Raw genomic sequence first — 23,393 nt, forward strand, 5'->3', positions numbered from 1 at the left:
GCAGTCTTGCAAGAATTGGACATTTGCCTTCCTGGTTGTTTTCCTTACAAACAATAACGTTGGGACATGTGTGCGTTCCTATCAAAGTAAGTTCCTTATTTTTTTGTATATCGTGTTGTCGTTTCTACTGTAGGCACATACAGTATCTACCCATGTAAGTATGTATGGAGCATAATGTATTTACAGTTTTATTCACCTGTTTTCAAGTACTACTGACAAATAATGCATCCCGATTATTGCATTTATTGCAATGGACACCTATGATGTGTGAAAAAAATACTTTTTTTGAAGGTTGTACTATAAACCGACCAAACTCATCTTGTCTCCTATTATCTGTGGTTGATGGAGGAAAAAAAGAAAAAGCAAGGCGGTGCGCACAAACTACCCATCGTCAGATTACTTCATAGAAAGTGTTTTACTCAATTATTTTGATCAGTGGTGAGCTCACCCGTGATGTGATTAATTATAAATAGTAATTGCTATTAGCTCATTCATATTGTAGTTTCTATCAGCCGAGAGTTATAAAAATATGACCGCTTGTGTTACTTCAATCTTTCCTCAGTTAGCGCCAGAACAAATGTAGCCTAGATTTTTCTTGTTTTAATGATTGTGTTACTTATGTGAACGTCTGATCATTCCATCCAAAAATAAACTGGTCACATTCTGGACATAGCTTTGTAAGGACTGTGTTTGTGCAAAATGTTTGTGGGGAAACAAATGTGGCCAGCTCAAATGCTGATTGTTGTGTCAATCGAAAATGGACGTTCGAAATAAGCATTCTAATCAAGAGGTATGATAGTACGCAACAGGGACCACTGTAGGATGATCACATCTGTTTGTTGGTACGTGTGAAATGGTTAAAAGTTAGCTACAAATATTTGTGAAAAACTTCATAGTTTAGACGGTATTGAAAAAAACATCCTGCTGCTTTTTTTCAATACCCCGGTATACCACAGGAGGTTGGAGGCACCTTTAATTGGGGAGAACAGGCTCGTGGTAATAGCTGGAGCCGAATGAGTGGAATGGTATCAAAAACATCAAACACATTCTTTCCATTCACTCCCGTTTCAGACATTATTGTGATTTATTGTTATCCCTTCAGCAGCCTCCACTGCGGTATATGGTATAAATGGTATACTGCCCAAGCCTACTTCAGGGTGAAGAGTGGCTGAACTGATCTAAACTCAGCGTTGGCTGTGTCGGCAGCTGGAGCCCATCCAGACAGGCTTTATTTTAATGATCGTGCTACGTGCGGTGCGTGATGCTGCTTGTCTGCCTGTCTTCTAGCTGGCTGCTGTTCCTCTAGCGGGGAGTGGGGACTAGCCCTGGCACTAGAAGAGCATCCAGGCCAGGCTCAACCGGTGTTGGAGTAAACACATTTGTTATGGTCAAGAGAGGGAGGTTAGCGAGCCAATTGAGGATTGAGACTGGTCATGCACAACCCCCTCAGTGTGCAGTTTACGCTACATGAGTTACTGTCTGACAGACATCTAGTGTTTGAGATGAAGGACCTGAACTGCCTTCAAAGTGACCTTTTAAAGTGAGACTGACTTTCAAGAAGGATGTGCACTGTTTTATGCCTTAAGCTGGATTTATATAAAGCAGCTGTTTAAAAAGCAACTGTTTTTACTCTTTCAATGCAACTTCACTTAGATCACGAAGCAACTCATCCACGTTTGAAATTACCTGCAATATTCAATCAAAGTCGATAAATCTGCTCTTCTTTACGGCAGTGTTCTACAATTTAGGTCCTGAGGACCCACCCAGGGCGTGGACATTTCTGTTCTATCCCAGCGCTAAACACACCACATTCAACTTATCAGGGGCTTGAGTGTGCAAAAGCTATGGGTCCCCCAAGATCAGGGAAGAGAATTGCGCTACTGTAAGAATTTGCTACAACAAGTTGTGCCATCATATCAAAGCTTTCTGTGCAGCGGGAGATGAAAGTCGGTAGCCACACTCCAACCATTGGTAAAGCAACGTCATTTCATTTCAGAGGCACATGAGAACCCATTTGGACCAGGGTTCATTTTGTTTTCACATATGAGCTGTAGCACAGATAAGGAGTTCGAGCACTTAAGGATCGAAAAAATTTGAAGTTGCTATGACGTGAACATTCTCTTAAATAACCTCTCAAAACAGAGTAACATAAAACTCTTATTTCCTGTCAGTTTCACAGACTTTCCACAGTGAGTCTACAGTGCCACTGTGAGTTCTGGGCGAATGGAGTAACCACGGTCTTCTGAAATAAAACAAGGTGGCAAAATGGGCTGTCTTTAGCCTGTGCATCTCCACCGTAGAATGTAAGTAGAGGCATTAGGCATTTCATTGTGCTAGAGCTCCAGCACCGACCCACCACCAGGGAGTAAGTAGCGGCTGACAGACCCAGACACTCGGGTTGTGTTCAGTAGGGCATGCAACAGAAAAAAAAATGCGATGAAAAATGAAAATGCGTAAGTCCACGTAGCACATCCCGGTATTGGTCAGCTTTCCACAGTTTATGGACTAATGAACACAACCCTGGATAAACCATCTATGTGACTCACTAGAGAGCTCAGCCTGTTTTGTTGACATTCCCTAAAATGCTGTTTTAGCCTTTAGCCTGTAGCCTGTGAGGGTCAACCCACTGCATCGCTGCCCATCCAAACAAGCCCCTAATTTAATCAAAAGCGCTTCCTAGACAGGATAAAAATGGTGGGGAAACTGCCAGGACAGGTTCAAACAATCCTAAAGCAGCCAGCCAGTAACTCACCAAAGGTTTTTGGAATTTCTATGAGGCCTGAGACAACCAGTATACACAACCAGGAGGAATTATGCCATAGGTTTCCCATTACCATGTGTGTACCACTGCATTTTGTAGGTCCTCATAAGTAAGATTCTTTAGGGAGCACAGGTGGATCCCAAATGAATGCAATGGGCCATGTTAAGGGGAAAGGGGTAGTGTACATTTATTTGCCTAGTAACTTGAGCATTTCCTCATTGTCTAGTAGGTGCTAACATGCTATTGTGCTAAAGGTCAGAGAAACCAGTATGGCCCTGTTGCCCGTATCAGTGTCTGCAGGAAGTGCTGCTTTGGCGCTTCTCAAACATCCTGTTGTAGTGCACGGCCACAAGGAGATGACATGGCTGAGCAAACTGACAGATGAAACTGGACCAGCTGCATTGAACTGTTGCCAATTTCCTTGAATTTGTACAAAAGTCTATCAATTGCAGCTGACATGTCCTTTGAATTGTCAAACAGGAAAGTACACAGGAAAATATCCTAAGCAATTTTAACACCCACAGTGCTTAAATAAACAATTTCAACATGTACATATAATTACCCGGAAAAGCGTTAAATTAACTTTGAAAAGTGTTGATAAATGAACACATTTTAAAATGTCAAAGTCCATCAATTAAGACAACTTTAGCGTGTTAGGCACCCAACACTTTCGGTGACAAATGTATATTTCAAAATAGTGACAAGCGACAAAAAACATTGATGTACAATTTTTTCAGGCAAATAAGTCCAAGCCTTGCAATCATGGAAAGGGGACATTTTCTTATTCTTTAAGACCTTGACAGAGTGCATTTGTGCAAAGTCCTAGTACCACTGGAAAACAATCAATTAGGAAACAATTATGATAGTTTTTTTCCCCAATTTGTTAGCGGATATGGCACACAATATCATGGTCAGTCTGTTTATTTTCCTACTGTTTAGGCCTAACACCCAGAAATTGTTTAAATGAAACCTTCAAGCCTGGACACTAGTCTGCTTCTCACAAACTAACGACTGAGGCAAACGTCAAATTATTATAGAAAATAAACAAGCCACTATTTAAGCTTGCAGGGCGGATTACTTCCTTATCAAATTTCACTTGAAAGCCCTATCTGTACTCTAGGGAGATGATTGTTTTCCTTTAACCCCATACCATAGTGTTGTTTCTAGTGTAGAATTACTGTAATTTCATATTTCTTTGAGATCTTGACACCAGATACCAATTTTAGTTAACACAAAAGCCAGGCTTTTCTTGTAGTGAAATGTTGCTTTTTGCATTCCCCATGTCAACCACAGAACCAATCATTATAGACAGAAGATACATCAAGACACGGAGCATGTCCGGGTTCCAAAAGCAACATTCTCTGGGTAGTTTAGAAGTTGTTTGTTTGGTTAGACACCCATCAGTAAAGTTCATAGAATCCGGGGCTTGCGTTACAAGCAAGCACAGCTCCACTGTTTTCCATGGCAGACAAAGTTGAGCTTCATGCATATGTCTGTCTGTGTATAGAGACTGATAAGGGAAGCAATCCAATCTACGTCCAAACAGTCACTGATCTATCAGGGGTCGTCCTTCTTCACAGCTGTGACAGAACAAACTCAGTCACCTTGCTAACCAACAGAGTTGAGAGAACTACAGCAGCTCAAAGGGTTCAGAGACACACCCCCAAACAAAATGGCAGTTACATCAGTGTCTTTTTTCTCTATTGGTCTAATAACTTAAAGAGGCTATATGTAATATCTGCCGGAAGGTGATCTTGGGCCAAAGGTGTACCCTAAATGGACTGAAATTGCCCATTGTCCAGAAATGACCTCATTGGACAGAGTGACCTTTTTCACAACCATGAGCAAAAGCATACATTGTTTCCCCAATATTTTTCATGGATGTGTATGAAAACAGGAAATGCATGTATTAACGTATAATATGCATATGAAACATGCAGCCAACATCCAAGCCACAATTTGACTTAAACAATGAGAACTAAACTTCCAAAGTGTATCTTTAAGGCAATTGTCCTCCAAAACACAACACAAGTAAGGGCCCAAAGCTAGCGGTAAAGGGGTGTTCCTCACATGCAGGAAATGTGAAGGTCGTCCTGGCGATGGATGACTCAAATACGTCCTATCAGTAGCATAGGGTGCAGCCTGCCAGGAAGTCCCTGTTTAAAGAAATGGTCTCAAGTTTTTATATCAGAGAGTTCAGAACAATAGAGAGAGATGATACACAGCAGTTTGGCTGAGCCTCTACCTTTAAACGCCTATTGAGCAGATTCCTAACTAAAGATAAGTGCACATCACAGCAACTTTTTGGGTACATCTTCAAACCTCAAAACATTGAGTTTGTGTGTGTTAAGAGGGGGTGGGCCCCATGTGTTGAGCTTGAGTGGTGGGCCTGTGGACTTTGCAATGAACCCCTGGCAAGAACCTATAGGGGCCACAACAGATGCATACCTTAGTGAACTAGTCCTCTCGACGGGGGCAGATTGTGGAATGAAGTAATGATAAACCATGAGAGTTTGGCAGTAGAGTGCCGTTAACAGCTGGTGAGAGAGGCGCAAGGGGCCAAGGTCCACTACACATCCGAAAGTCAGGGGGACATGAGCAGAGCAGCAATTACGCTTGCATTGCTCTCCATACAGCTCAGTCAAAGGTATTCGAATAGCTTTGTATTGAATTATTTTGCATCACCGGTCAACCGGTTAACAGTACACACCAACACTGTACTGTACATAGAATGGTTAAGACTTCAAAGTTTGTCAAGAGATTAGGCTTAATGAGTGCATACTAGCAGCGTGATTCAGCTGGTGTGTGTGGATAGACTCGATGAATAACACAGTACTGTATTGTAACCCTAGTACAGTTCTGTCAGGTGGAGGGGTGAAGACTGATCTCACGACTAGATGTGTACCAACGGTTGTGTGCCATGTCATTGACTGTGCAGTTGGGCATCAGATGGCTATACAGTGGCTTGCGAAAGTATTCACCCCCCTTGGCATTTTTCCTATTTTGTTGTCTTATAACCTGGAATTAAAATGGATTTTTTGGGGGTTTTGTATCATTTGATTTACACGACATGCCTACCACTTTGAAGACGCAAAACATTTTCTATTGTGAAAAAAACCTAGACAAAAAAACAGAACTAATCACCACTCCAAAGTCAATACTTTGTAGAGCCACCTTTTGCAGCAAATACATCTGCAAGTCTCTTGGGGTATGTCTCTATAAGCTTAGCACATCTAGCCACTGGGATTGTTGCCCTTTCTTCAAGGCAAAACTGTTCCGGCTCCTTTCAGTTGGATGGGTTCTGCTGGTGTACAGCAATCTTCAAGTCATACCACAGATTCTCAATTGGATTGAGGTCTGGACATTGACTAGGCCATTCCAAGACATTTAAATGTTTCCCCTTAAACCGCTTGAGTGTCGCTTTATCAGTATTCTTAGGGTCATTGTCCTGCTGGAAGGTGAACCTTCGTCCCAATCTCAAATCTCTGGAAGACTGAAACAGGTTTCCCTCAAGAATTTCCCTGTATTTAGCGCCATCCATCATTCCTTCAATTCTGACCAGTTTCCCAGTCCCTGCTGATGAAAAACATCCCTATTGGCTTATTTCACTGTAGAGCCTCTAGTCCTGCTCACCATACCTTATCCAACCTATTAGTTCCACCACCCACACATGCAATGACATCTCCTGGTTTCAATTATGTTTCTAGAGACAATATCTCTCTCTTCATCACTCAATTCCTAGGTTTACCTCCACTCTATTCACATCCTACCATACCTTTGTCTGTACATTATACCTTGATGCTATTTTATCGCCCCCAGAAACCTCCTTTTACTCTCTGTTCCAGACGTTCTAGACGACAAATTCTTATTGCTTTCAGCCGCACCCTTATTCTACTCCTCCTCTGTTCCTCTGGTGATGTAGAGGTGAATCCAGGCCCTACAGTGCCTTGCGCCACTCCTATTCCCCAGGCGCTCTCTTTTGACGACTTCTGTAACCGTAATAGCCTTGGTTTCATGCATGTTAACATTAGAAGCCTCCTCCCTAAGTTTGTTCTATTCACTGCTTTAGCACACTCTGCCAACCCGGGTGTTCTAGCTGTGTCTGAATCCTGGCTTAGGAAGACTACCAAAAATTCTGACATTTTAATTCCAAACTACAACCTTTTCAGACAAGATAGAACTGCCAAAGGGGGCGGTGTTGCAATCTACTGCAAAGATAGCCTGCAGAGTTCTGTCCTACTATCCAGGTCTGTACCCAAACAATTTGAACTTCTACTTTTAAAAATCCACCTCTCTAAAAACAAGTCTCTCACCGTTGCAGTCTGCTATAGACCACCCTCTGACCCCAGTTGTGCTCTGGAGACCATATGTGAACTGATTGCCCCCCATCTATCTTCAGAGCTTGTGCTGCTAGGCGACCTAAACTGGAACATGCTTAACACCCCAGCCATCCTACAATCTAAACTTGATGCCCTCAATCTCACACAAATTATCAATGAACCTACCAGGTACCTCCCCAAAGCCTTAAACACGGGCACCCTCATAGATATCATCCTAACCAACTTGCCCTCTAAATACACCTCTGCTGTCTTCAACCAAGATCTCAGTGATCACTGCCTCATTGCCTGCATCCATAATGGGTCAGCGGTCAAACGACCCCCACTCTTGACTGTAAAACGCTCCCTGAAACAATTCAGCGCGCAGGCTTTTCTGATCGACCTGGCCGGGGTATCCTGGAAGAATATTGATCTCATCCCGTCAATAGAGGATGCCTGGATATTTTTTTAAATGCCTTCCTAACCATCTTAAATAAACATGCCCCATTCAAGAAATTTAGATCCAGGAACAGATATAGCCCTTGGTTCTCCCCAGACCTGACTGCCCTTAACCAACACAAAAACATACTATGGCGTTCTGCATTAGCATCGAACAGTCCCCGTGATATGCAGCTGTTCAGGGAAGCTGAAACCATTATACACAGGCAGTTAGAAAAGCCAAGGCTGCTTTTTCAAGCAGAAATTTGCTTCCTGCAACACTAACAAAAAAGTTCTGGGACACTGTAAAGTCCATGGAGAATAAGAACACCTCCTCCCAGCTGCCCACTGCACTGAAGATAGGAAACACTGTCACCACTGATAAATCCACCATAATTGAGAAATTCAATAAGCATTTTTCTACGGCTGGCCATGCTTTTCTCCTGGCTACTCCTACCCCGGTCAACAGCACTGCACCCCCCACAGCAACTCGCCCAAGCCTTCCCCATTTCTCCTTCTCCCAAATCCGTTCAGCTGATGTTCTGAAAGAGCTGCAAAATCTGGACCCCTACAAATCAGCCGGGCTAGACAATCTGGACCCTTTCTTTCTAAAATGATCTGCCGAAATTGTTGCCACCCCTATTACTAGCCTGTTCAACCTCTCTTTCGTGTCGTCTGAGATCCCCAAAGATTGGAAAGCAGCTGCGGTCATCCCCCTCTTCAAAGGGGGGGGGACACTCTTAACCCAAACTGCTACAGACCTATATCTATCCTACCATGCCTTTCTAAGGTCTTCAAAAGCCAAGTCAACAAACAGATTACCGACCATTTCGAATCTCACCATACCTTCTCTGCTATGCAATCTGGTTTCAGAGCTGGTCATGGGTGCACCTCAGCCACACTCAAGGTCCTAAACGATATCTTAACCGCCATCGATAAGAAACATTACTGTGCAACCGTGTTCATTGATCTGGCCAAGGCTTTCGACTCTGTCAATCACCACATCCTCATCGGCAGACTTGACAGCCTTGGTTTCTCAAATGATTGCCTCGCCTGGTTCACCAACTACTTCTTCTCTGATAGAGTTCAGTGTGTCAAATTGGAGGGTCTGCTGTCCGGACCTCTGGCAGTCTCTATGGGGGTGCCACAGGGTTCAATTCTTGGACCGACTCTCTTCTCTGTATACATCAATGAGGTCGCTCTTGCTGCTGGTGAGTCTCTGATCCACCTCTACGCAGACGACACCATTCTGTATACTTCTGGCCCTTCTTTGGACACTGTGTTAACAACCCTCCAGGCAAGCTTCAAAGCCATACAACTCTCCTTCCGTGGCCTCCAATTGCTCTTAAATACAAGTAAAACTAAATGCATGCTCTTCAACCGACCGCTACCCGCACCTACCCGCCTGTCCAACATCACTACTCTGGACGGCTCTGATTCAGAATACGTGGACAACTACAAATACTTAGGTGCCTGGTTAGACTGTAAACTCTCCTTCCAGACCCATATCAAATATCTCCAATCCAAAGTTAAATCTAGAATTGGCTTCCTATTTCGCAACAAAGCATCCTTCACTCATGCTGCCAAACATACCCTTGTAACACTGACCATCCTACCAATCCTCGACTTTGGCAATGTCATTTACAAAATAGCCTCCAATACCCTACTCAACAAATTGGATGCAGTCTATCACAGTGCAATCCGTTTTGTCACCAAAGCCCCATATACTACCCACCATTGCGACCTGTACGCTCTCGTTGGCTGGCATACTCGTCGCCAAACCCACTGGCTCCATGTCATCTACAAGACCCTGCTAGGTAAAGTCCCTCCTTATCTCAGCTCGCTGGTCACCATAGCATCTCCCACCTGTAGCACACGCTCCAGCAGGTATATCTCTCTCGTCACCCCCAAAACCAATTCTTTCTTTGGCCGCCTCTCCTTCCAGTTCTCTGCACTCTCTTAGTAGGTTTGTTGTGGTGCCATATTTTTCACCATTTTTAATAATGGATTTAATGGTGCTCTATGCGATGTTCAAAGTTTCTGATATTTTTTTTAGAACCCAACCCTGGTCTGTACTTCTCCACAACTTTGTCCCTGACCTGTTTGGAGACCTCCTTGGTCTTCATAGTGCTGCTTTCTTGGTGGTGCCCCTTGCTTATTGGCGTTGCAGACTCTGGGGCCTTTCAGTACAGGTGTATATATACTCAGATTGTGTGACACTTAAATATAGTCCACATGTGTTCAATCTTAAGTAATTATTTGACTTCTGGATCTAATTGGTTAGCTTATATGTTAACTTCTCTAGGGTAGGGGGTAGCATTGGGAATTTTGGATGAAAAGCGTGCCCAAATTAAACTGCCTACTACTCAGCCATAAAAGCTAGAATATGCATATAATTAGTAGATTTCGATAGAAGACACTGACGTTTTTAAAACCATTTGAATGATGTCTGTGAGTATAACAGAACTCACATGGCAGGCAAAAACCTGAGAAAAAAATCCAACCAGGAAGTGGGAAATCTGAGGTTTGTAGTTTTTCAAGTCATTGCCTATCAAATATACAGTGTTTATGGGGTCATATTGCACTTCATAAGGCTAGATGTCAACAGTCTTTAGAACCTTGTTTGAGGCTTCTGCTGTGAAAGAGAGGGGAATGGGAGCTGAATGAGTCAGAGGTCTGCCAGAGTGCCATAAGCTGACCACGCGCGTTCACATGAGAGTTAGCTTGCGTTCCATTGAATTTCTGCAGACAAAGGAATTCTCCGGTTGGAACATTTTTGAAGACTTATGATAAAAACAACCTAATATAACCTTTCGTCTGAACTTCGTCTGGAGCTAGTGCTTGCGCCTCATGAGTTTTGATTGTATACTAAATGCGCAAACAAAAAGGAGGTATTTGGACATAAATGGACTTTATCGAACAAATCAAACATTTATTGAGGAACTGGGATTCCTGGGAGTGCATTATGATGAAGATCAAAGGTAAGTGAATATTTATAGTGCTATTTCTGACTTCTGTTGACTCCACAACATGGCGGATATCTGTATAGCTTGTTTTTGTTGTCTGAGCGCTGTACTCAAGATTATTGCATGCTTTTTCCGTAAAGTTTTTTTGAAATCTGATACAGCAGTGACATAAAGGAGAAGTGGATCTAAAATTCCATGTATAACAGTTGTATCTTTTAGCAATGTTTATTATGAGTATTTCTGTAAATTGATGGGGCTCTCTGCAAAATCACAGGATGTTTTGGAACTACTGAACATAACGCGCCAATGTAAATTCAGATTTTTGGATATAAATGTGAACTTTTTCGAACAAAACATACATGTATTGTGTAAGATGAAGTCCTATGAGTGTCATCTAATGAAGATCATCAAAGGTTAGTGATTCATTTTCTCTCTATTTCTGCTTTTTGTGACTCCACTCTTTGGCTGGAAAAATGGCTGGGTTTTTCTGTGACTTGGCTCTTACCTAACATAATAATTTGGAGTGCTTTCGTCGTAAATCCTTTTTGAAATCGGACACTGTGGCTGCATTTACAACAAGGGTATCTTCAAAAGGGTGTAAGATACTTGTATGTTTGAGGAATTTGAATTATGGGATTTCTGTTTTGAATTTGGCGACCTGCAGTTTCACTGGCTGTTGACGAGGTGGGACGCTAGCGATAAAGTCGGGCAGGAACTCAGTCATAAAGTAGGGGACGTTTTGGAACCGACGATCAGTCCAACACCGTCAGTGGTCGACCATCACCCACAGGTGTCTAACGCATCCTCGCCGTTAGTTGGACATGAGCGATTGGCCGTCATTCCAGGATTCATGTATAATCTTGTTTGTCAGTGGCAAGCCATCGCTGAATCCTTTCTATCGGTTTTAGGATTAACACTTTTGACTGCCCATGAATTTCATTTTTTTTATTCTGCCATTTTTTAAGTCATGCCCCTCCATTCTTGACTTTTCCTAAATACGTATATATAAACACACTGTCAATGTTAGAATCTTATCACAAACAGAACTGGAGTGAATGGTTATTCCCCATTGGCCCTCCTTTTCCCGACAGTTGAAAGTGCAGTGTCCAGATGATAATCACCCCAATAATTGCCTCGGAGCTCAACCTGAACTATACCGGAACTAATTTCACACATATAAAAACAGATTAAATAAATGAAGTATAGTATGATGGGGGGAAAAGGGGGTGAATGGGTTGATGAGCAAGAGAAAGATGCATAATTATGTAACTGCCAATTGTGAATGAAGAACAGGATGGGCCATGCTATTGTATTGATCTGTTCTAAATATAATCTACAAAATGGCATGTACCCTATATCAGGGTTGGCAAGGGGAGCTATGTCACCATGGACAATTTCTTTACTCCACTGTCATTGGCAGGCACCGTGAACAAAGTGGGGTGTGAGATCCCTCCCTCTGTGCAAAATAAGGCACTTGCACAGCCATTGTACTCCACAATATGGCTGAAGAATGACAAGACGACGGGGACACAACAAAGAGAGAACCGAAGACTATTATGCATTACACCCAAACAAAGGCGCGGTGCATTCGGAAAGTATTCAAACCACTTGACTTTTTCCACATTTACGTTCACTGTTACGTGACAGACATTCTAAAATTGATTAAATTGTTTGTTCCCTCAATCTACACACAATACCCCATAATGACAAAGCAAAAACATGTTTTTATAAACTTTAATACAGTACCAGTCAAAAGTTTGGACACACCTACTCATTCATGGGTTTTTATTAATGTTTACTATTTTCTACATTGTAGAATAACCATAATTTCCATTTTACCAAATAGGGCTATCTTCTACCACTCCTACCATGTCACAACACAACTGATTGGCTCAAAAGCATTAAGAAGGAAAGAAATTCCACAAATTAACTTTTAACGTGGCACACCTGTTAATTGAAATGCATTCAAACTGACTACCTCACAAAGCTGGTTGATAGAGTGCCAAGAGTGTGCAATGCTGTCATCAAGGCAAAGGGTGGCTACTTTGAAGAATCTCAAATATATATATATTTTTTGGTTACTACATTACTCCATATGTGTTATTTCATAGTTTTGATGTCTTCACTGTTATTCTACAATGTAGAAAATAGTAAAAATAAAGAAACTTTGTTGAAGCACCTTTGGCAGCAATTACAGCATCGAGTCTGCTTGGGTATGATGCTACAAGCTAGGCACACTTGTATTTGGGGAGTTTCTCACATTCTTTTCTCCAGCTCTGTCAGGTTGGATGGGGAGCGTCGCTGCACAGCTATTATTAGGTCTCTCTGGAGATGTCCGATCGGGTTCAAGTCCGGGCCTCTCAAGGACATTCAGAAATTTGAACCAAAGCCACTCCTGAATTGTCTTGGCTGTGTGCTTAGGGTTGTTGTCCTGTTGGAAGGTGAATCTTCGCACCAATCTGATGTTCTGAGCGCTCTGGAGCAGGTTTTCAACAAGGATCTCTCTGTATTTTGCTAAGTTCATCTGTCCCACAATCCTGACTAATCTCCCTGCCGCTGAAAAACATACCCACAGCATGATGCTGCCACCAAGCTTCACCGTAGGAATGGTGCCAGGTTTCTCCCAGATGTGACACTTGGCATTTGGGCCAAATAGTTGGTCTTTTTTTTGCAGATAGATTGTAGCTTCCATCAATTGTACGTCAGTGCATAATTTTCAATCCCCCATATAATTTTTGAAAATATACACACAGCTCCTCCATCGCCAGCCATGCTATATACACACACACACACTACATATTTTTTTATATACATTTTCCCTTTATTACCCTACTACCCCTCCCACAATTGGTGCAAACTAGTGAACAACAACACTCCCCTGTTTTTCCAACTTATACATATTATATACATTTTATGGCCAGTCTATTTTACAATATTTCTATTTTGTTTGTTTTTAATCCAGTCCTTCCTCTACCCTCAACCCCTTCCATCTATTTCGGATGCCCATTCTGATGCCATATCTCTCAAACTGTGTCTTTAAAAAAAGTTCAACCTATATTCGTTTTACAGGCACAGTATGTTTTACAATGGTTATCTTGTTGTTATTAGTCCCAACCTTCAGCTCCATTCAAAACCTCCCATCCATCTCTTAACACCATCCTTATTGGATTTCAATTTGCCATATATTTTTCAACCGCGCTGTGATGTTTCATGAAAGTTCTGAACCTTTCTATTCTCATTGTTTCTACCGATTGTAAATAAAAAAATTTGCTAAAAGTATTATTATATTATTGATAGATTGACTATGACTTTTCAGATCGCACAGTAGTGCTATCTGCAGCGTTAGCTCCAGGTAAATATTGCAAATCTTCAGCCATTCCTGGATCTATGACCAAAAACAAGCTACATATGGACAGTACCAAAACAAATTATCTAATGATTCTGCCTCTTCACAGCAAATTCTGCAGAGCTGGGAAAGTTGTATCCCCCAAATAAATAACATTCTATTGATTGCAAGAATGTTGTATAATAATTTAAATTGAAAAATATATACATTTTGAATCCGGCCTCATTTTGCGTATCAGTTCATAAACCATGTGCCATGGAAAAATCTCTTCCCATCTACTTTGCAGTCTATATGGCACGGCTGCCATTTTTTTGGTCATTAAATGAAACTGGTATACTTTTTTATTCATCACTATTTTCTTTAACCGATTATGGTCTTTAATGCAGGGCGGACAGACAAGTTACTTACTCTTTCCCCTTTCCGCTTTCCTCTTACATTTTTGTGGTAATTCTGCAATTAGTTGGTTGTAATTTTGGGTCGAGCAGAAATTTACATATGTTTTTGTTAGCTGCTTGTATGAATAAAAACATGAGCTGGCGAACACACAAAAAAGTATGTATGACATAACTCTACCGGTCGTATTTATGATATAATTTACGAAGATTTTTAGTTTTTAATAAAATTTAAAAAAGGCAATGTTTTTTATCAATTAGTATATTTGAGTTTAACCAGTATTTGTTGTATTATTTGTTGTCTTTTCTGGTGGATAAAATTTTAATTGCAACCAACTTTATATGATGCTTTGAAAATAGTGATATTTGGGAGATTATTTCCTTTTCAAATATCTGAAAGTGAGGTTGTAATCAGAATAAAGGGGAAAAGGCCTTTCTTGAACCGAGACATTGTTACTAATTTGGATTTAAGTATAACTTTTGTATGACTGAAGCCTTTAGTGAGAGGTCTAATGCTTTAATATTTATTAATTTCTGTCCTTCAAATTCATATTCATTATATAAATAGGCCCGTTGTAATTATTTTCTGGCTTGCCGTTCCAAATAAAATGGAATATTTTTTCTCTCTCCATTTAATAAAAAAAAAACTGTTCACTAGGTGTAGGCAAGACCATAAACAAATAGGTAAACTGGGACATGACTAAAGAGTTAATCATGGTGATTTTCCACAAATAGAAAGGTATTTGCCTTTCCATGGTAGCACTATCTTATCTATTTTTGCAAAGTTTCTATAAAAATGTATTGGAGGGATGGAGGCCACTGTGTTCTTGGGGACCTTCAATGCTCGACACAATGCTGTGTGCCTTTCCAAATCATGTCCAATCAATTGAATTTACCACAGGTGGACTCCAATGAAGTTGTAGAAACATCTCAAGGACGATCAACGGAAACAGGATGCACCTGAACTGAATTGAGTCTCATAGCAAAGGGTTTGAATACTTATGTAAATAAGGTATCTTTATATTTTTAATACATTTGCAAAAATGTCTAGAATTTTAAAATATATATATTTTAGAATAAGGCTGTAACGTAACAAAATGTGGAAAAAGTCAAGGGGTCTGAATACTTTCCGACTGCACTGTACGTCAGTGTGTCAAGCAAGTGAAAGTTACGAAGATTTGTGCCATTGCGTGAAGACACACACAATGTGAGCACGAGCTGACAATAATTATCTATTTTTGACTGCTGTCATAGACACATTCATTATAATGCCATTATTGCTTTTGTTATGATTTTTCACTATTTATCAATGCCACCTGGTGCTTATAATGATGTTTAGGCTACTGATATTTTCATCATCTGACCACACGTCTTGCTGACCGTGTGTCTTGGTGGTTGGGCTATTAATTTTGTCATTATAAAACAGAAGCTGTTACTGTGTTCGAACACATATCCTTTCTGTTTCACTGTTGTAACAGTGGCAATCCATGAATAAAATTGATTTAACACTTGAATTTGGGTGTTTTCTGTTTTTACATATAGCATACAGTATATTATACAGTACTAATATTTAATTAATTTAACAATTTAATAAGCATCAAGTCATTGTATTGTGAGTAACACTGATTCTGCTTTGTTTCAAGAAGTGGTGTACAGTACGTAAGTTGCCAAGATAATCCATCCACCTGACAGGCGAGAAGCTGATTAAACAAGCATGATCATTACACAGGTGCACCTTGTGCTGGGGACAATTGGCGTGCCGACTGCAGGAATGTTCACCAGAGCTGTTGCCATAGAATTGAATGTTAATTTCTCTACCATAAACTGGCTCCAATGTCGCTTTAAAGAATTTAGCAATACGTCCAACAAGCTTCACAGCTGCAGACTACGGTTCTAGTCATATTTGGGCTACTTTCAGAATTCGCTACAATACTTTCATATTCTTGTTCATACAGTGCATGCGAAAAGTATTCAAACCCCTTGACTTTTTAAAACATTTTGTTACGTTACAGCCTTATTCTAAAATGCATGAAATTCATGTTTTTCTTCATCAATCTACACACAATACCCCATAATGACCAAGCGAAAACAGGATTTTAGAAATGTTTGCTAATTAAAAAATATATATACTTTATTTACATAAGTATTCAGACCCTTTGCTATGAGACTCGGAATTGAGCTATGGTGCATCCTGTTTCCATTGATCATCTTTGAGATGTTTCTACAACTTCATTGGAGTCCCCCTGTGGTAAATTCAATTGATTGGACATGATTTGGAAAGGCAAACACCTGTCTATAAAAGGTCCCACAGTTGACCAGTTCATGTCAGAACAAAAATATCTGCAGCATTGAAGGTCCCCAAGAACACAGTGGCCTCCATCATTCTTAAATGGAAGATGTTTGGAACCACCAAGAACCTTCCCTAGAGCTGGCCGCCCAGCCAAACTGAGCAATCGGGTTAGTAGAGCCTTGGTCAGGGAGGTGACCAAGATCATGATGGTCATTCTGAGAGAACACAAGAGTTCCTCTGTGGAGATGGGAGAACCTTCCGGAAAGACAATCCTCTCTGCAGCACTCCACCAATCAGGCCTTTAAGGAGTTTGCCAAACGGCAGGATCAAGGGAAAGATGAACAGAGCAAAGTACAGAGAGATCCCTGATGAAAACCTGTTCCAGAGGGCTCAGGACCTCAGACTGGGGTGAAGGTTCACCTTCCAACAGAACAACAACCCTAAGCACGCAGCCAAGTCTCTGAATGTCCTTGAGTGGCACAGCCTGAGCCTGGACTTGAATCCAATCGAATATTTATGGAGAGACCTGAAAGTAGCTGTGTAGCGATGCTCCCCCATCCAACCTGAAAAGAGCTTGAGAGTATCTGCAGAAAAGAATGAGAGAAACTGCCCAAATACAGGTGTGTCAAGCTTGTAGGGTCACACCCAAGAAGACTCGAGGCTGTAATCGCTGCCAAAGGTGCTTCAACAAAGTACTGAGTAAAGGGTCTGAATACTGGGCTCCCGAGTGGCGCAGCGTTCTAAGACACTGCATCTCAGGGCTAGAGGTGTCTCTACAGACACCCTGGTTGGAATCCAGGCTGGATCACAACCGGTCGTGATTGGGAGTCCCATAGGGCGGTGCACAATTGGCCCAGCGTCGTCATTGTAAATAAGAATTTGTTCTTAACTGACTTAGCTAAGGTTAAATAAAAAATATGTAAAATGTGATGTTTTTTTTAAATACATTTGCTAAATTTTATAAAAACATTTTTTGCTTTGTCATTATGGGGTACTGTGTGTAGATTGAGGAGAGAAAGACATTCTAAAATTGATTAAATTGTTTAATATAAAATGTGGGGGAAAAAATCAAGGGGTCTGAATATTTTCCAAATGCACCATATAGGCCTACTCTTATGAATTATTATATTAAGAATAGGCATATGTTATTATAAGATTATGTATGATATATTCTTATAATAGTATAATTCATATGATACCATATTCATACTATTACACATTTTTTAAATATCTGATTCCTGTTTTCAATGTTACGATTATGTTGCTGCAAAAACAAATGTTTAAGAGTCATAACTTTTAAATAGTCCCAACTGGAGAGGATAAATAACTATTTCAATATGTTAACATCTAATAATAATGTGTAACTCACTTTCAGTGTTTACTTACTTTCGTCCTTCCATTTATTTTGTAGTTTCCCAGTTTACCATTACAGTGTCGGACCAGGTCGTCCATGCGACTCATGAGAAAGGCTATCTTCTCGCAACCAGGCTCTCTTCCTTCAGTCCAAGTTATTTTGTCTCCTCGTATATCTTTAGTGGAGTCGCTTCTTTGACTAACCAACTGTCCGTCAGTAAATTTACCAGTCTTGTGGAGGGCTCTCACATCTTCCAAAATACTCAGTCCAGTCTCTTCTCCAAGGAAATTGTCAACAACACAGATGCCGTGCTTATTCATACATGGAACGATATAGTTCATAGCCAGTTTTTCCGGGGGGGACATCGTTTGTCCGTTGGTCTTATAGCTGAGCTTAATTCCTTCCCCAGACTGCTTGCTGTCAGACACACTACCCGAGCGAGTTGCCGAAGTGATCAAATCTTTCATTCTTTCGCCATCTGCAGGCGGATTTGAACGTCCAGTGTTAGTGGTGCTCTGAGAAGCTGTGTCATTCTGTTGCTCGGAGCTTTTCTTTTTGAACCGCTTGCCTTGCCCTGCTTTCGCAGTCCGTGCGGGCTGTTGTGTTGATTCGGGCTGCGGCTGACACTGAGGTTTTTCGGCCTCTTTGCAAAACTGCTTGTGCTTCTTCCAGTCCGATTTCTGGTGTTCTTTACTACAGTAGAACGAGTTCCGACATCGTCCACATTTAAGCAGGTTTTCCATCTTTCCACAAAGCTCACAATACTGCTGGTCCCTGTCCAAATCGGTCACGACGGCGCTTCCCTTCGCGCTCTCCGTCTCCATGCTTAAGGCAGAGCGAGCACCCCTTTAAACCTAGCTCCTTTGACGCGCTGCTACCGTGTAAGTTTTGTAAGACTCCTAAAACAATACAAAACGAAATTGGAGAGCGGCGGCATCCCAGCTAAATTATTTAATCACATGGTGAATTGCCCTCCTTTTGGGTTTGGTAATAGATAAAATACTGTTTGAGCACGACAACCAATTGCCTGACTCTCGTTTGCTGTGTGTCGTTCTGGTCGAGTCGCATGGCGCCGATGCACCGTACCCCACCCCCTCCCCCCTCAACTTCACTCCACACGTAGTCCAAAGTAACCCAACCCCTGACGTCAGCATAACGAGGGCAGGGCCAACGGCTGAGGGGGGCAAGGCCCATTCAAAGGTAGAAACAAAGCGTGCCGTTTTTTCCAATTCGCTGTTGTTTTTATCATTCAGATCGTTATTAATAAGCTATAACCACTCATTATTTTATATTTTCAGTTAAAGTGGTTGTTTACATCAGCATGTTATGTTTACTTCTTATAAATGTGTTCCTAAATGATGAATGTGTTATGTGTACATTTCATGATTTGATGTCCCCAATGTTCTTCTCATAATTAAATAGAAAGAGTTTGACCCGCAATGAAGCTTTGTTAATTTGCAATATGAAATTAGCCTATTTTGGACACTCATCCATATATGCTCTCATTCATCAAATGTACTTTTATACTAGGATGAAGAGTGACTATAACCTAACATTAACACAACTATATATTCAGAGTTGATTTTAAACATATGATGCAACATTATAAATATAATATCATAATAATCATAAAATCAGAAATATATCTCCTATATCATAAACCAGAAATACCTGGACAGTAATGATAATAAACAGCAACACCTTATCAAAAGTGTTGACAGCAAATCACTACCCATTGATGTTTGACTCATTCACTGAAAACAGATACTGACGAAAGGTTGTGTTCCTTTACCCACAAATTCCTCTACACCAGCAGCATATAATAAATGAGGATTAATATTAAACCGAGTTGAACACCTGCTTGGTAAATACTGGCACTCTTACAGGAACTGTTGGAGCGGCTGCACGTACACAGTTGGCTTCAGTCCTTTTAGAGAGGAGGACCTCATATAACACTCGACCTTCACCTCTCCTGAAGAGGAAGACATGAATGTGTTTCATTGTAAAATCAAGGAAGACCAACCTGCAACCTTACTGTCTCCAGGGTTATAATAAACCGTGAATTGGAAGTGTATAATTGCTAAAGTCAAAATTATAATGCTCAACTTTGGAATAAAAGGGTGTTGGGGCATTTAAAAAGTTGAGCATGCAATTCAAATAAAATATGGTTAAAATATCAACAACAACAAAAATATTTGGATAGGGATAATACCCATTTTGCTGTATAATCAGAGGGATACAAATGTAGTATAAAACAACAACAACACAAATCGCCAAGTAGAAACATTTGGTAACACTTTCTATGTGGCACACATACCTTAAAATTGCATAATGCCTTATGATATACTTATTGTAAATTATAACACTAGAAAGTGTTACCAAGTTTATTCTAGGCACTAGACTAGGGCCAACTCAGCCACCACATGAAGTGTGCCAAGGCACTGATTATGACATCCCACCCTTGGATATGACAAAAAAATTACCCAAATATTATTATTTCCCATTGCTATCTTAGAGAGAGGTAGAGAATTGGTCTGGGACAGACATATTGTCAACCATGTTTTTGAAGGGAACATTAGGGGCTTTTTCCAACTGCTTTTTGCTGTAGTTATCTTGAAGTTAATTTTAGATTACAGTCCAGAGGGAATTGCTTTTCCATCTAAGCTGACTTGACCACTGGCCCTTTCCCAACAGTTCAAGCTTTCTTTAAAACAAATATACTTTTGATCAACTTTTCTAAATTGATCGACAGCCCAACATTGTGGCGGTTATCTCACAGCAAAGAAAGTGTAGATGTTGTTAAATAACACATGGCGTTAGCTACCTCTGTGTAGTGTGGAACAATATAGACACTTTTTAGTGTTACATTTAACACTATTAGTGTTAGCTTTCAGGGAGTTTCAGTAACTGTAAAGATTTGAAAATCAACACTAATACAGTTGACTACTTTTGAACACTGTAGAGTTTTAACTTGAATTATACATTGTAAAACCTAAAGGTTAAGATGTTATGTTCTCCCACAGGGAAAGTCTTTATAGTGGTTGTTGTTTGTACAGTAACCATTAACATCTCTCAGTGGCTACATCTGGGGCGTAATTATCCCTGATATGAAAAGTGCTTTGATAAGGTCTGTCTGAGTAACAGTTGGCTTGCTGGAACTTTTCCTGCTAACGCTATCTTAGATAAGCTAAGAAGGGAGGCTATCTTCACAACAACTTTTAGTAACTTTCTATGTGAGGCACATGCATTTATTATGCTTTATGATAGGCCTACCTTTGTAGTTTATGACACTTGCTGTAAACTGTCATAACAACTCACAAGTAGTTATAACATCCTTATAATACACTCTCTGGCCTCTGAATTCTGAAATACCCCGTTATACAGTACCAGTCAAAAGTTTGGAAACACCTACTCATTCAAGGGTTTTTCTTTATTTTTACTATTTTCTACATTGTAGAATAATAGTGAATACATCAAAACTATGAAATAACACATATGGAATCATGTACTAGCCAATAAATGTGTTAAACAAATCAAAATATATATATTATATTTGAGATTCTTCAAAGATACCACCCTTTGCATTGATGACAGCTTTGCACACTCTTGGCATTCTCTTAATCAGCTTCATGAGGTAGTCACCTGGAATGCATTTCAATTAACAGTTGTGTCTTGTTAAAGTTAATTTGTGGAATGTCTTTAATTTTTAATGCGTCTGAGCCAATCTGTTGTCTTGTGACAAGATAGGGGTGGTATAAAGAAGATAGCTCTATTTGGTAAAATACCAAGTCCATATTATGGCAAGGACAGCTCAAATAAGCAAAGAGAAACAACAGTCCATCATTACTTTAAGACATGGAAGTCAGTCAATCCGGAAAATGTCAAGAACTTTGAAAGGTTCTTCAAGTGCAGTCACAAAAACCATCATGCGCTATGATGAAACTGGCTCTCATGAGGATCGCCACAGGAAAGGAAGACCCAGAGTTATCTCTGCTGCAGAGGATACATTCATTAGAATAACTGCACCCCTGATTGCAGCCCAAATAAATGCTTCACAGAGTTCAAGTAACAGACACATCTCAACATCAACTGTTCAGAGGAGACTGTGTGAATCAGGCCTTCATGGTCGAATTGCTGCAAAGAAACCACTACTAAAGGACACCAATAAGAAGAAGAGACTTGCTTGAGCCAAGAAGCACCAGCAATGGACATTAGATGGGTGGAAATCTGTCCTTTGGTCTGATGAAGCCAAATTTGAGATTTTTTGTTCCACGGATGATGTGTGGTTCCCACCGTGAAGCATGGAGGAGGAGGTGTGATGGTGTGGGGTGCTTTGTTGGTGACACAGTCTGTGATTTATTTAGAATTCAAGACACACTTAACCAGCATGGCTACCACAGCATTCTGCAGCGATACGCCATCCCATATGGTTTGGGCTTAGTGGGACTATCATTTGTTTTTCAACAGGACAATGACCCAAAATGCACCTCCAGGCTGTGTAAGGGCTATTTGACCAAGAAGGAGAGTGATGGAGTGCTGCATCAGGTGACCTGGCTTCCACAATCACCCGACCTTAACCCAATTGAGTTGGTTGGGAGGAGTTGGCCTGCAGAGTGAAGGAAAAGCAGCCAACAAGTGTTCAATACTGTTGGAGAAACATTCCAGTTGAAGCTGGTTGAGAGAATGCCAAGAGTATGCAAAGCTCTCATCAAGCCAAAGGGTGGCTACTTTGAAGAATCTCAACTATAAAATATATTTAGATTTTTTTTAAATCACTTTTTCGTTTACTACATGATTCTGTATGTGTTATTTCATATTTTTGATGCCTTCACTGTTATTCTACAATGTAGAAAATAGTACAAAATAAAGAAAAACCCTTGAATGAGTAGGTGTATCCAAACTTTTGACTGGTACTGCATGTTTGGATAGTAGGTAGGCCTATTATATTCACTTCATGGCCAGCCTAACTGTCATCTGCACAGTTGCTTATATGGCCCACTTTACTGCCACATATACAATGACTCAACAACATTGTCACTGGGGCACAGGGTATGTTTGGCAATAACTCACCTTCTCCTTTCTGCTCAATCTGACGGCGGCAGCGACTTAGCTCGCCCCAACACTGAATGCTTTGTTAGGCCCTGCCATGGCGGTACTGACGTTGGCACCTGCGGGTAGACCTGAACCCACACGTGGTGTTGGAAGCGTCACAGTATTGGCATTGCCAGTTTTGGCTTGCAGCTGTGTTTACTTCTCCGATGCACGTATATGCAAAACAACTGTGTGAAAGTGACCTTTTGCAGTGTTCTGAATGAAAAGTGCACAACACCAGCTCATTATGGAGGCAGTCAAAATCATAATCAATGATTGGATAGAATGAACCCAGCAATTTATGGATAAATAGTCCAAGATATCCTTAAATCTTTGCAATTTATCCATTATTCTCACATAGGGGATTTGACTAAGCCATACCTTCACAGTAGAAGGGTGTAAGCGTTTAAAGAGAACGTGGAGAGAGTACTCAAGCAAC

The 23,393-nt window shown here is 40.7% G+C and overlaps 1 protein-coding gene across 1 annotated transcript in view; it reads right to left on the reverse strand.

Moving 5' to 3' along the window:
• Nucleotides 1-18,947, reverse strand: part of LOC135539419 (egl nine homolog 1-like) — a 41,742-nt gene extending 22,795 nt beyond the window's left edge. The window contains exon 1 of the mRNA XM_064965293.1: nucleotides 17,896-18,947. Coding sequence (XP_064821365.1) covers nucleotides 17,896-18,687 — 792 coding nt within the window. The 5' untranslated portion in view covers nucleotides 18,688-18,947. The remainder of the gene's footprint in view (nucleotides 1-17,895) is intronic.
• Between the last annotated feature and the right edge of the window lie 4,446 nt (nucleotides 18,948-23,393).

The sequence above is a fragment of the Oncorhynchus masou genome, chromosome 5 (assembly GCF_036934945.1).
Source record: "Oncorhynchus masou masou isolate Uvic2021 chromosome 5, UVic_Omas_1.1, whole genome shotgun sequence".
Lineage (NCBI taxonomy): Eukaryota > Metazoa > Chordata > Actinopteri > Salmoniformes > Salmonidae > Oncorhynchus > Oncorhynchus masou.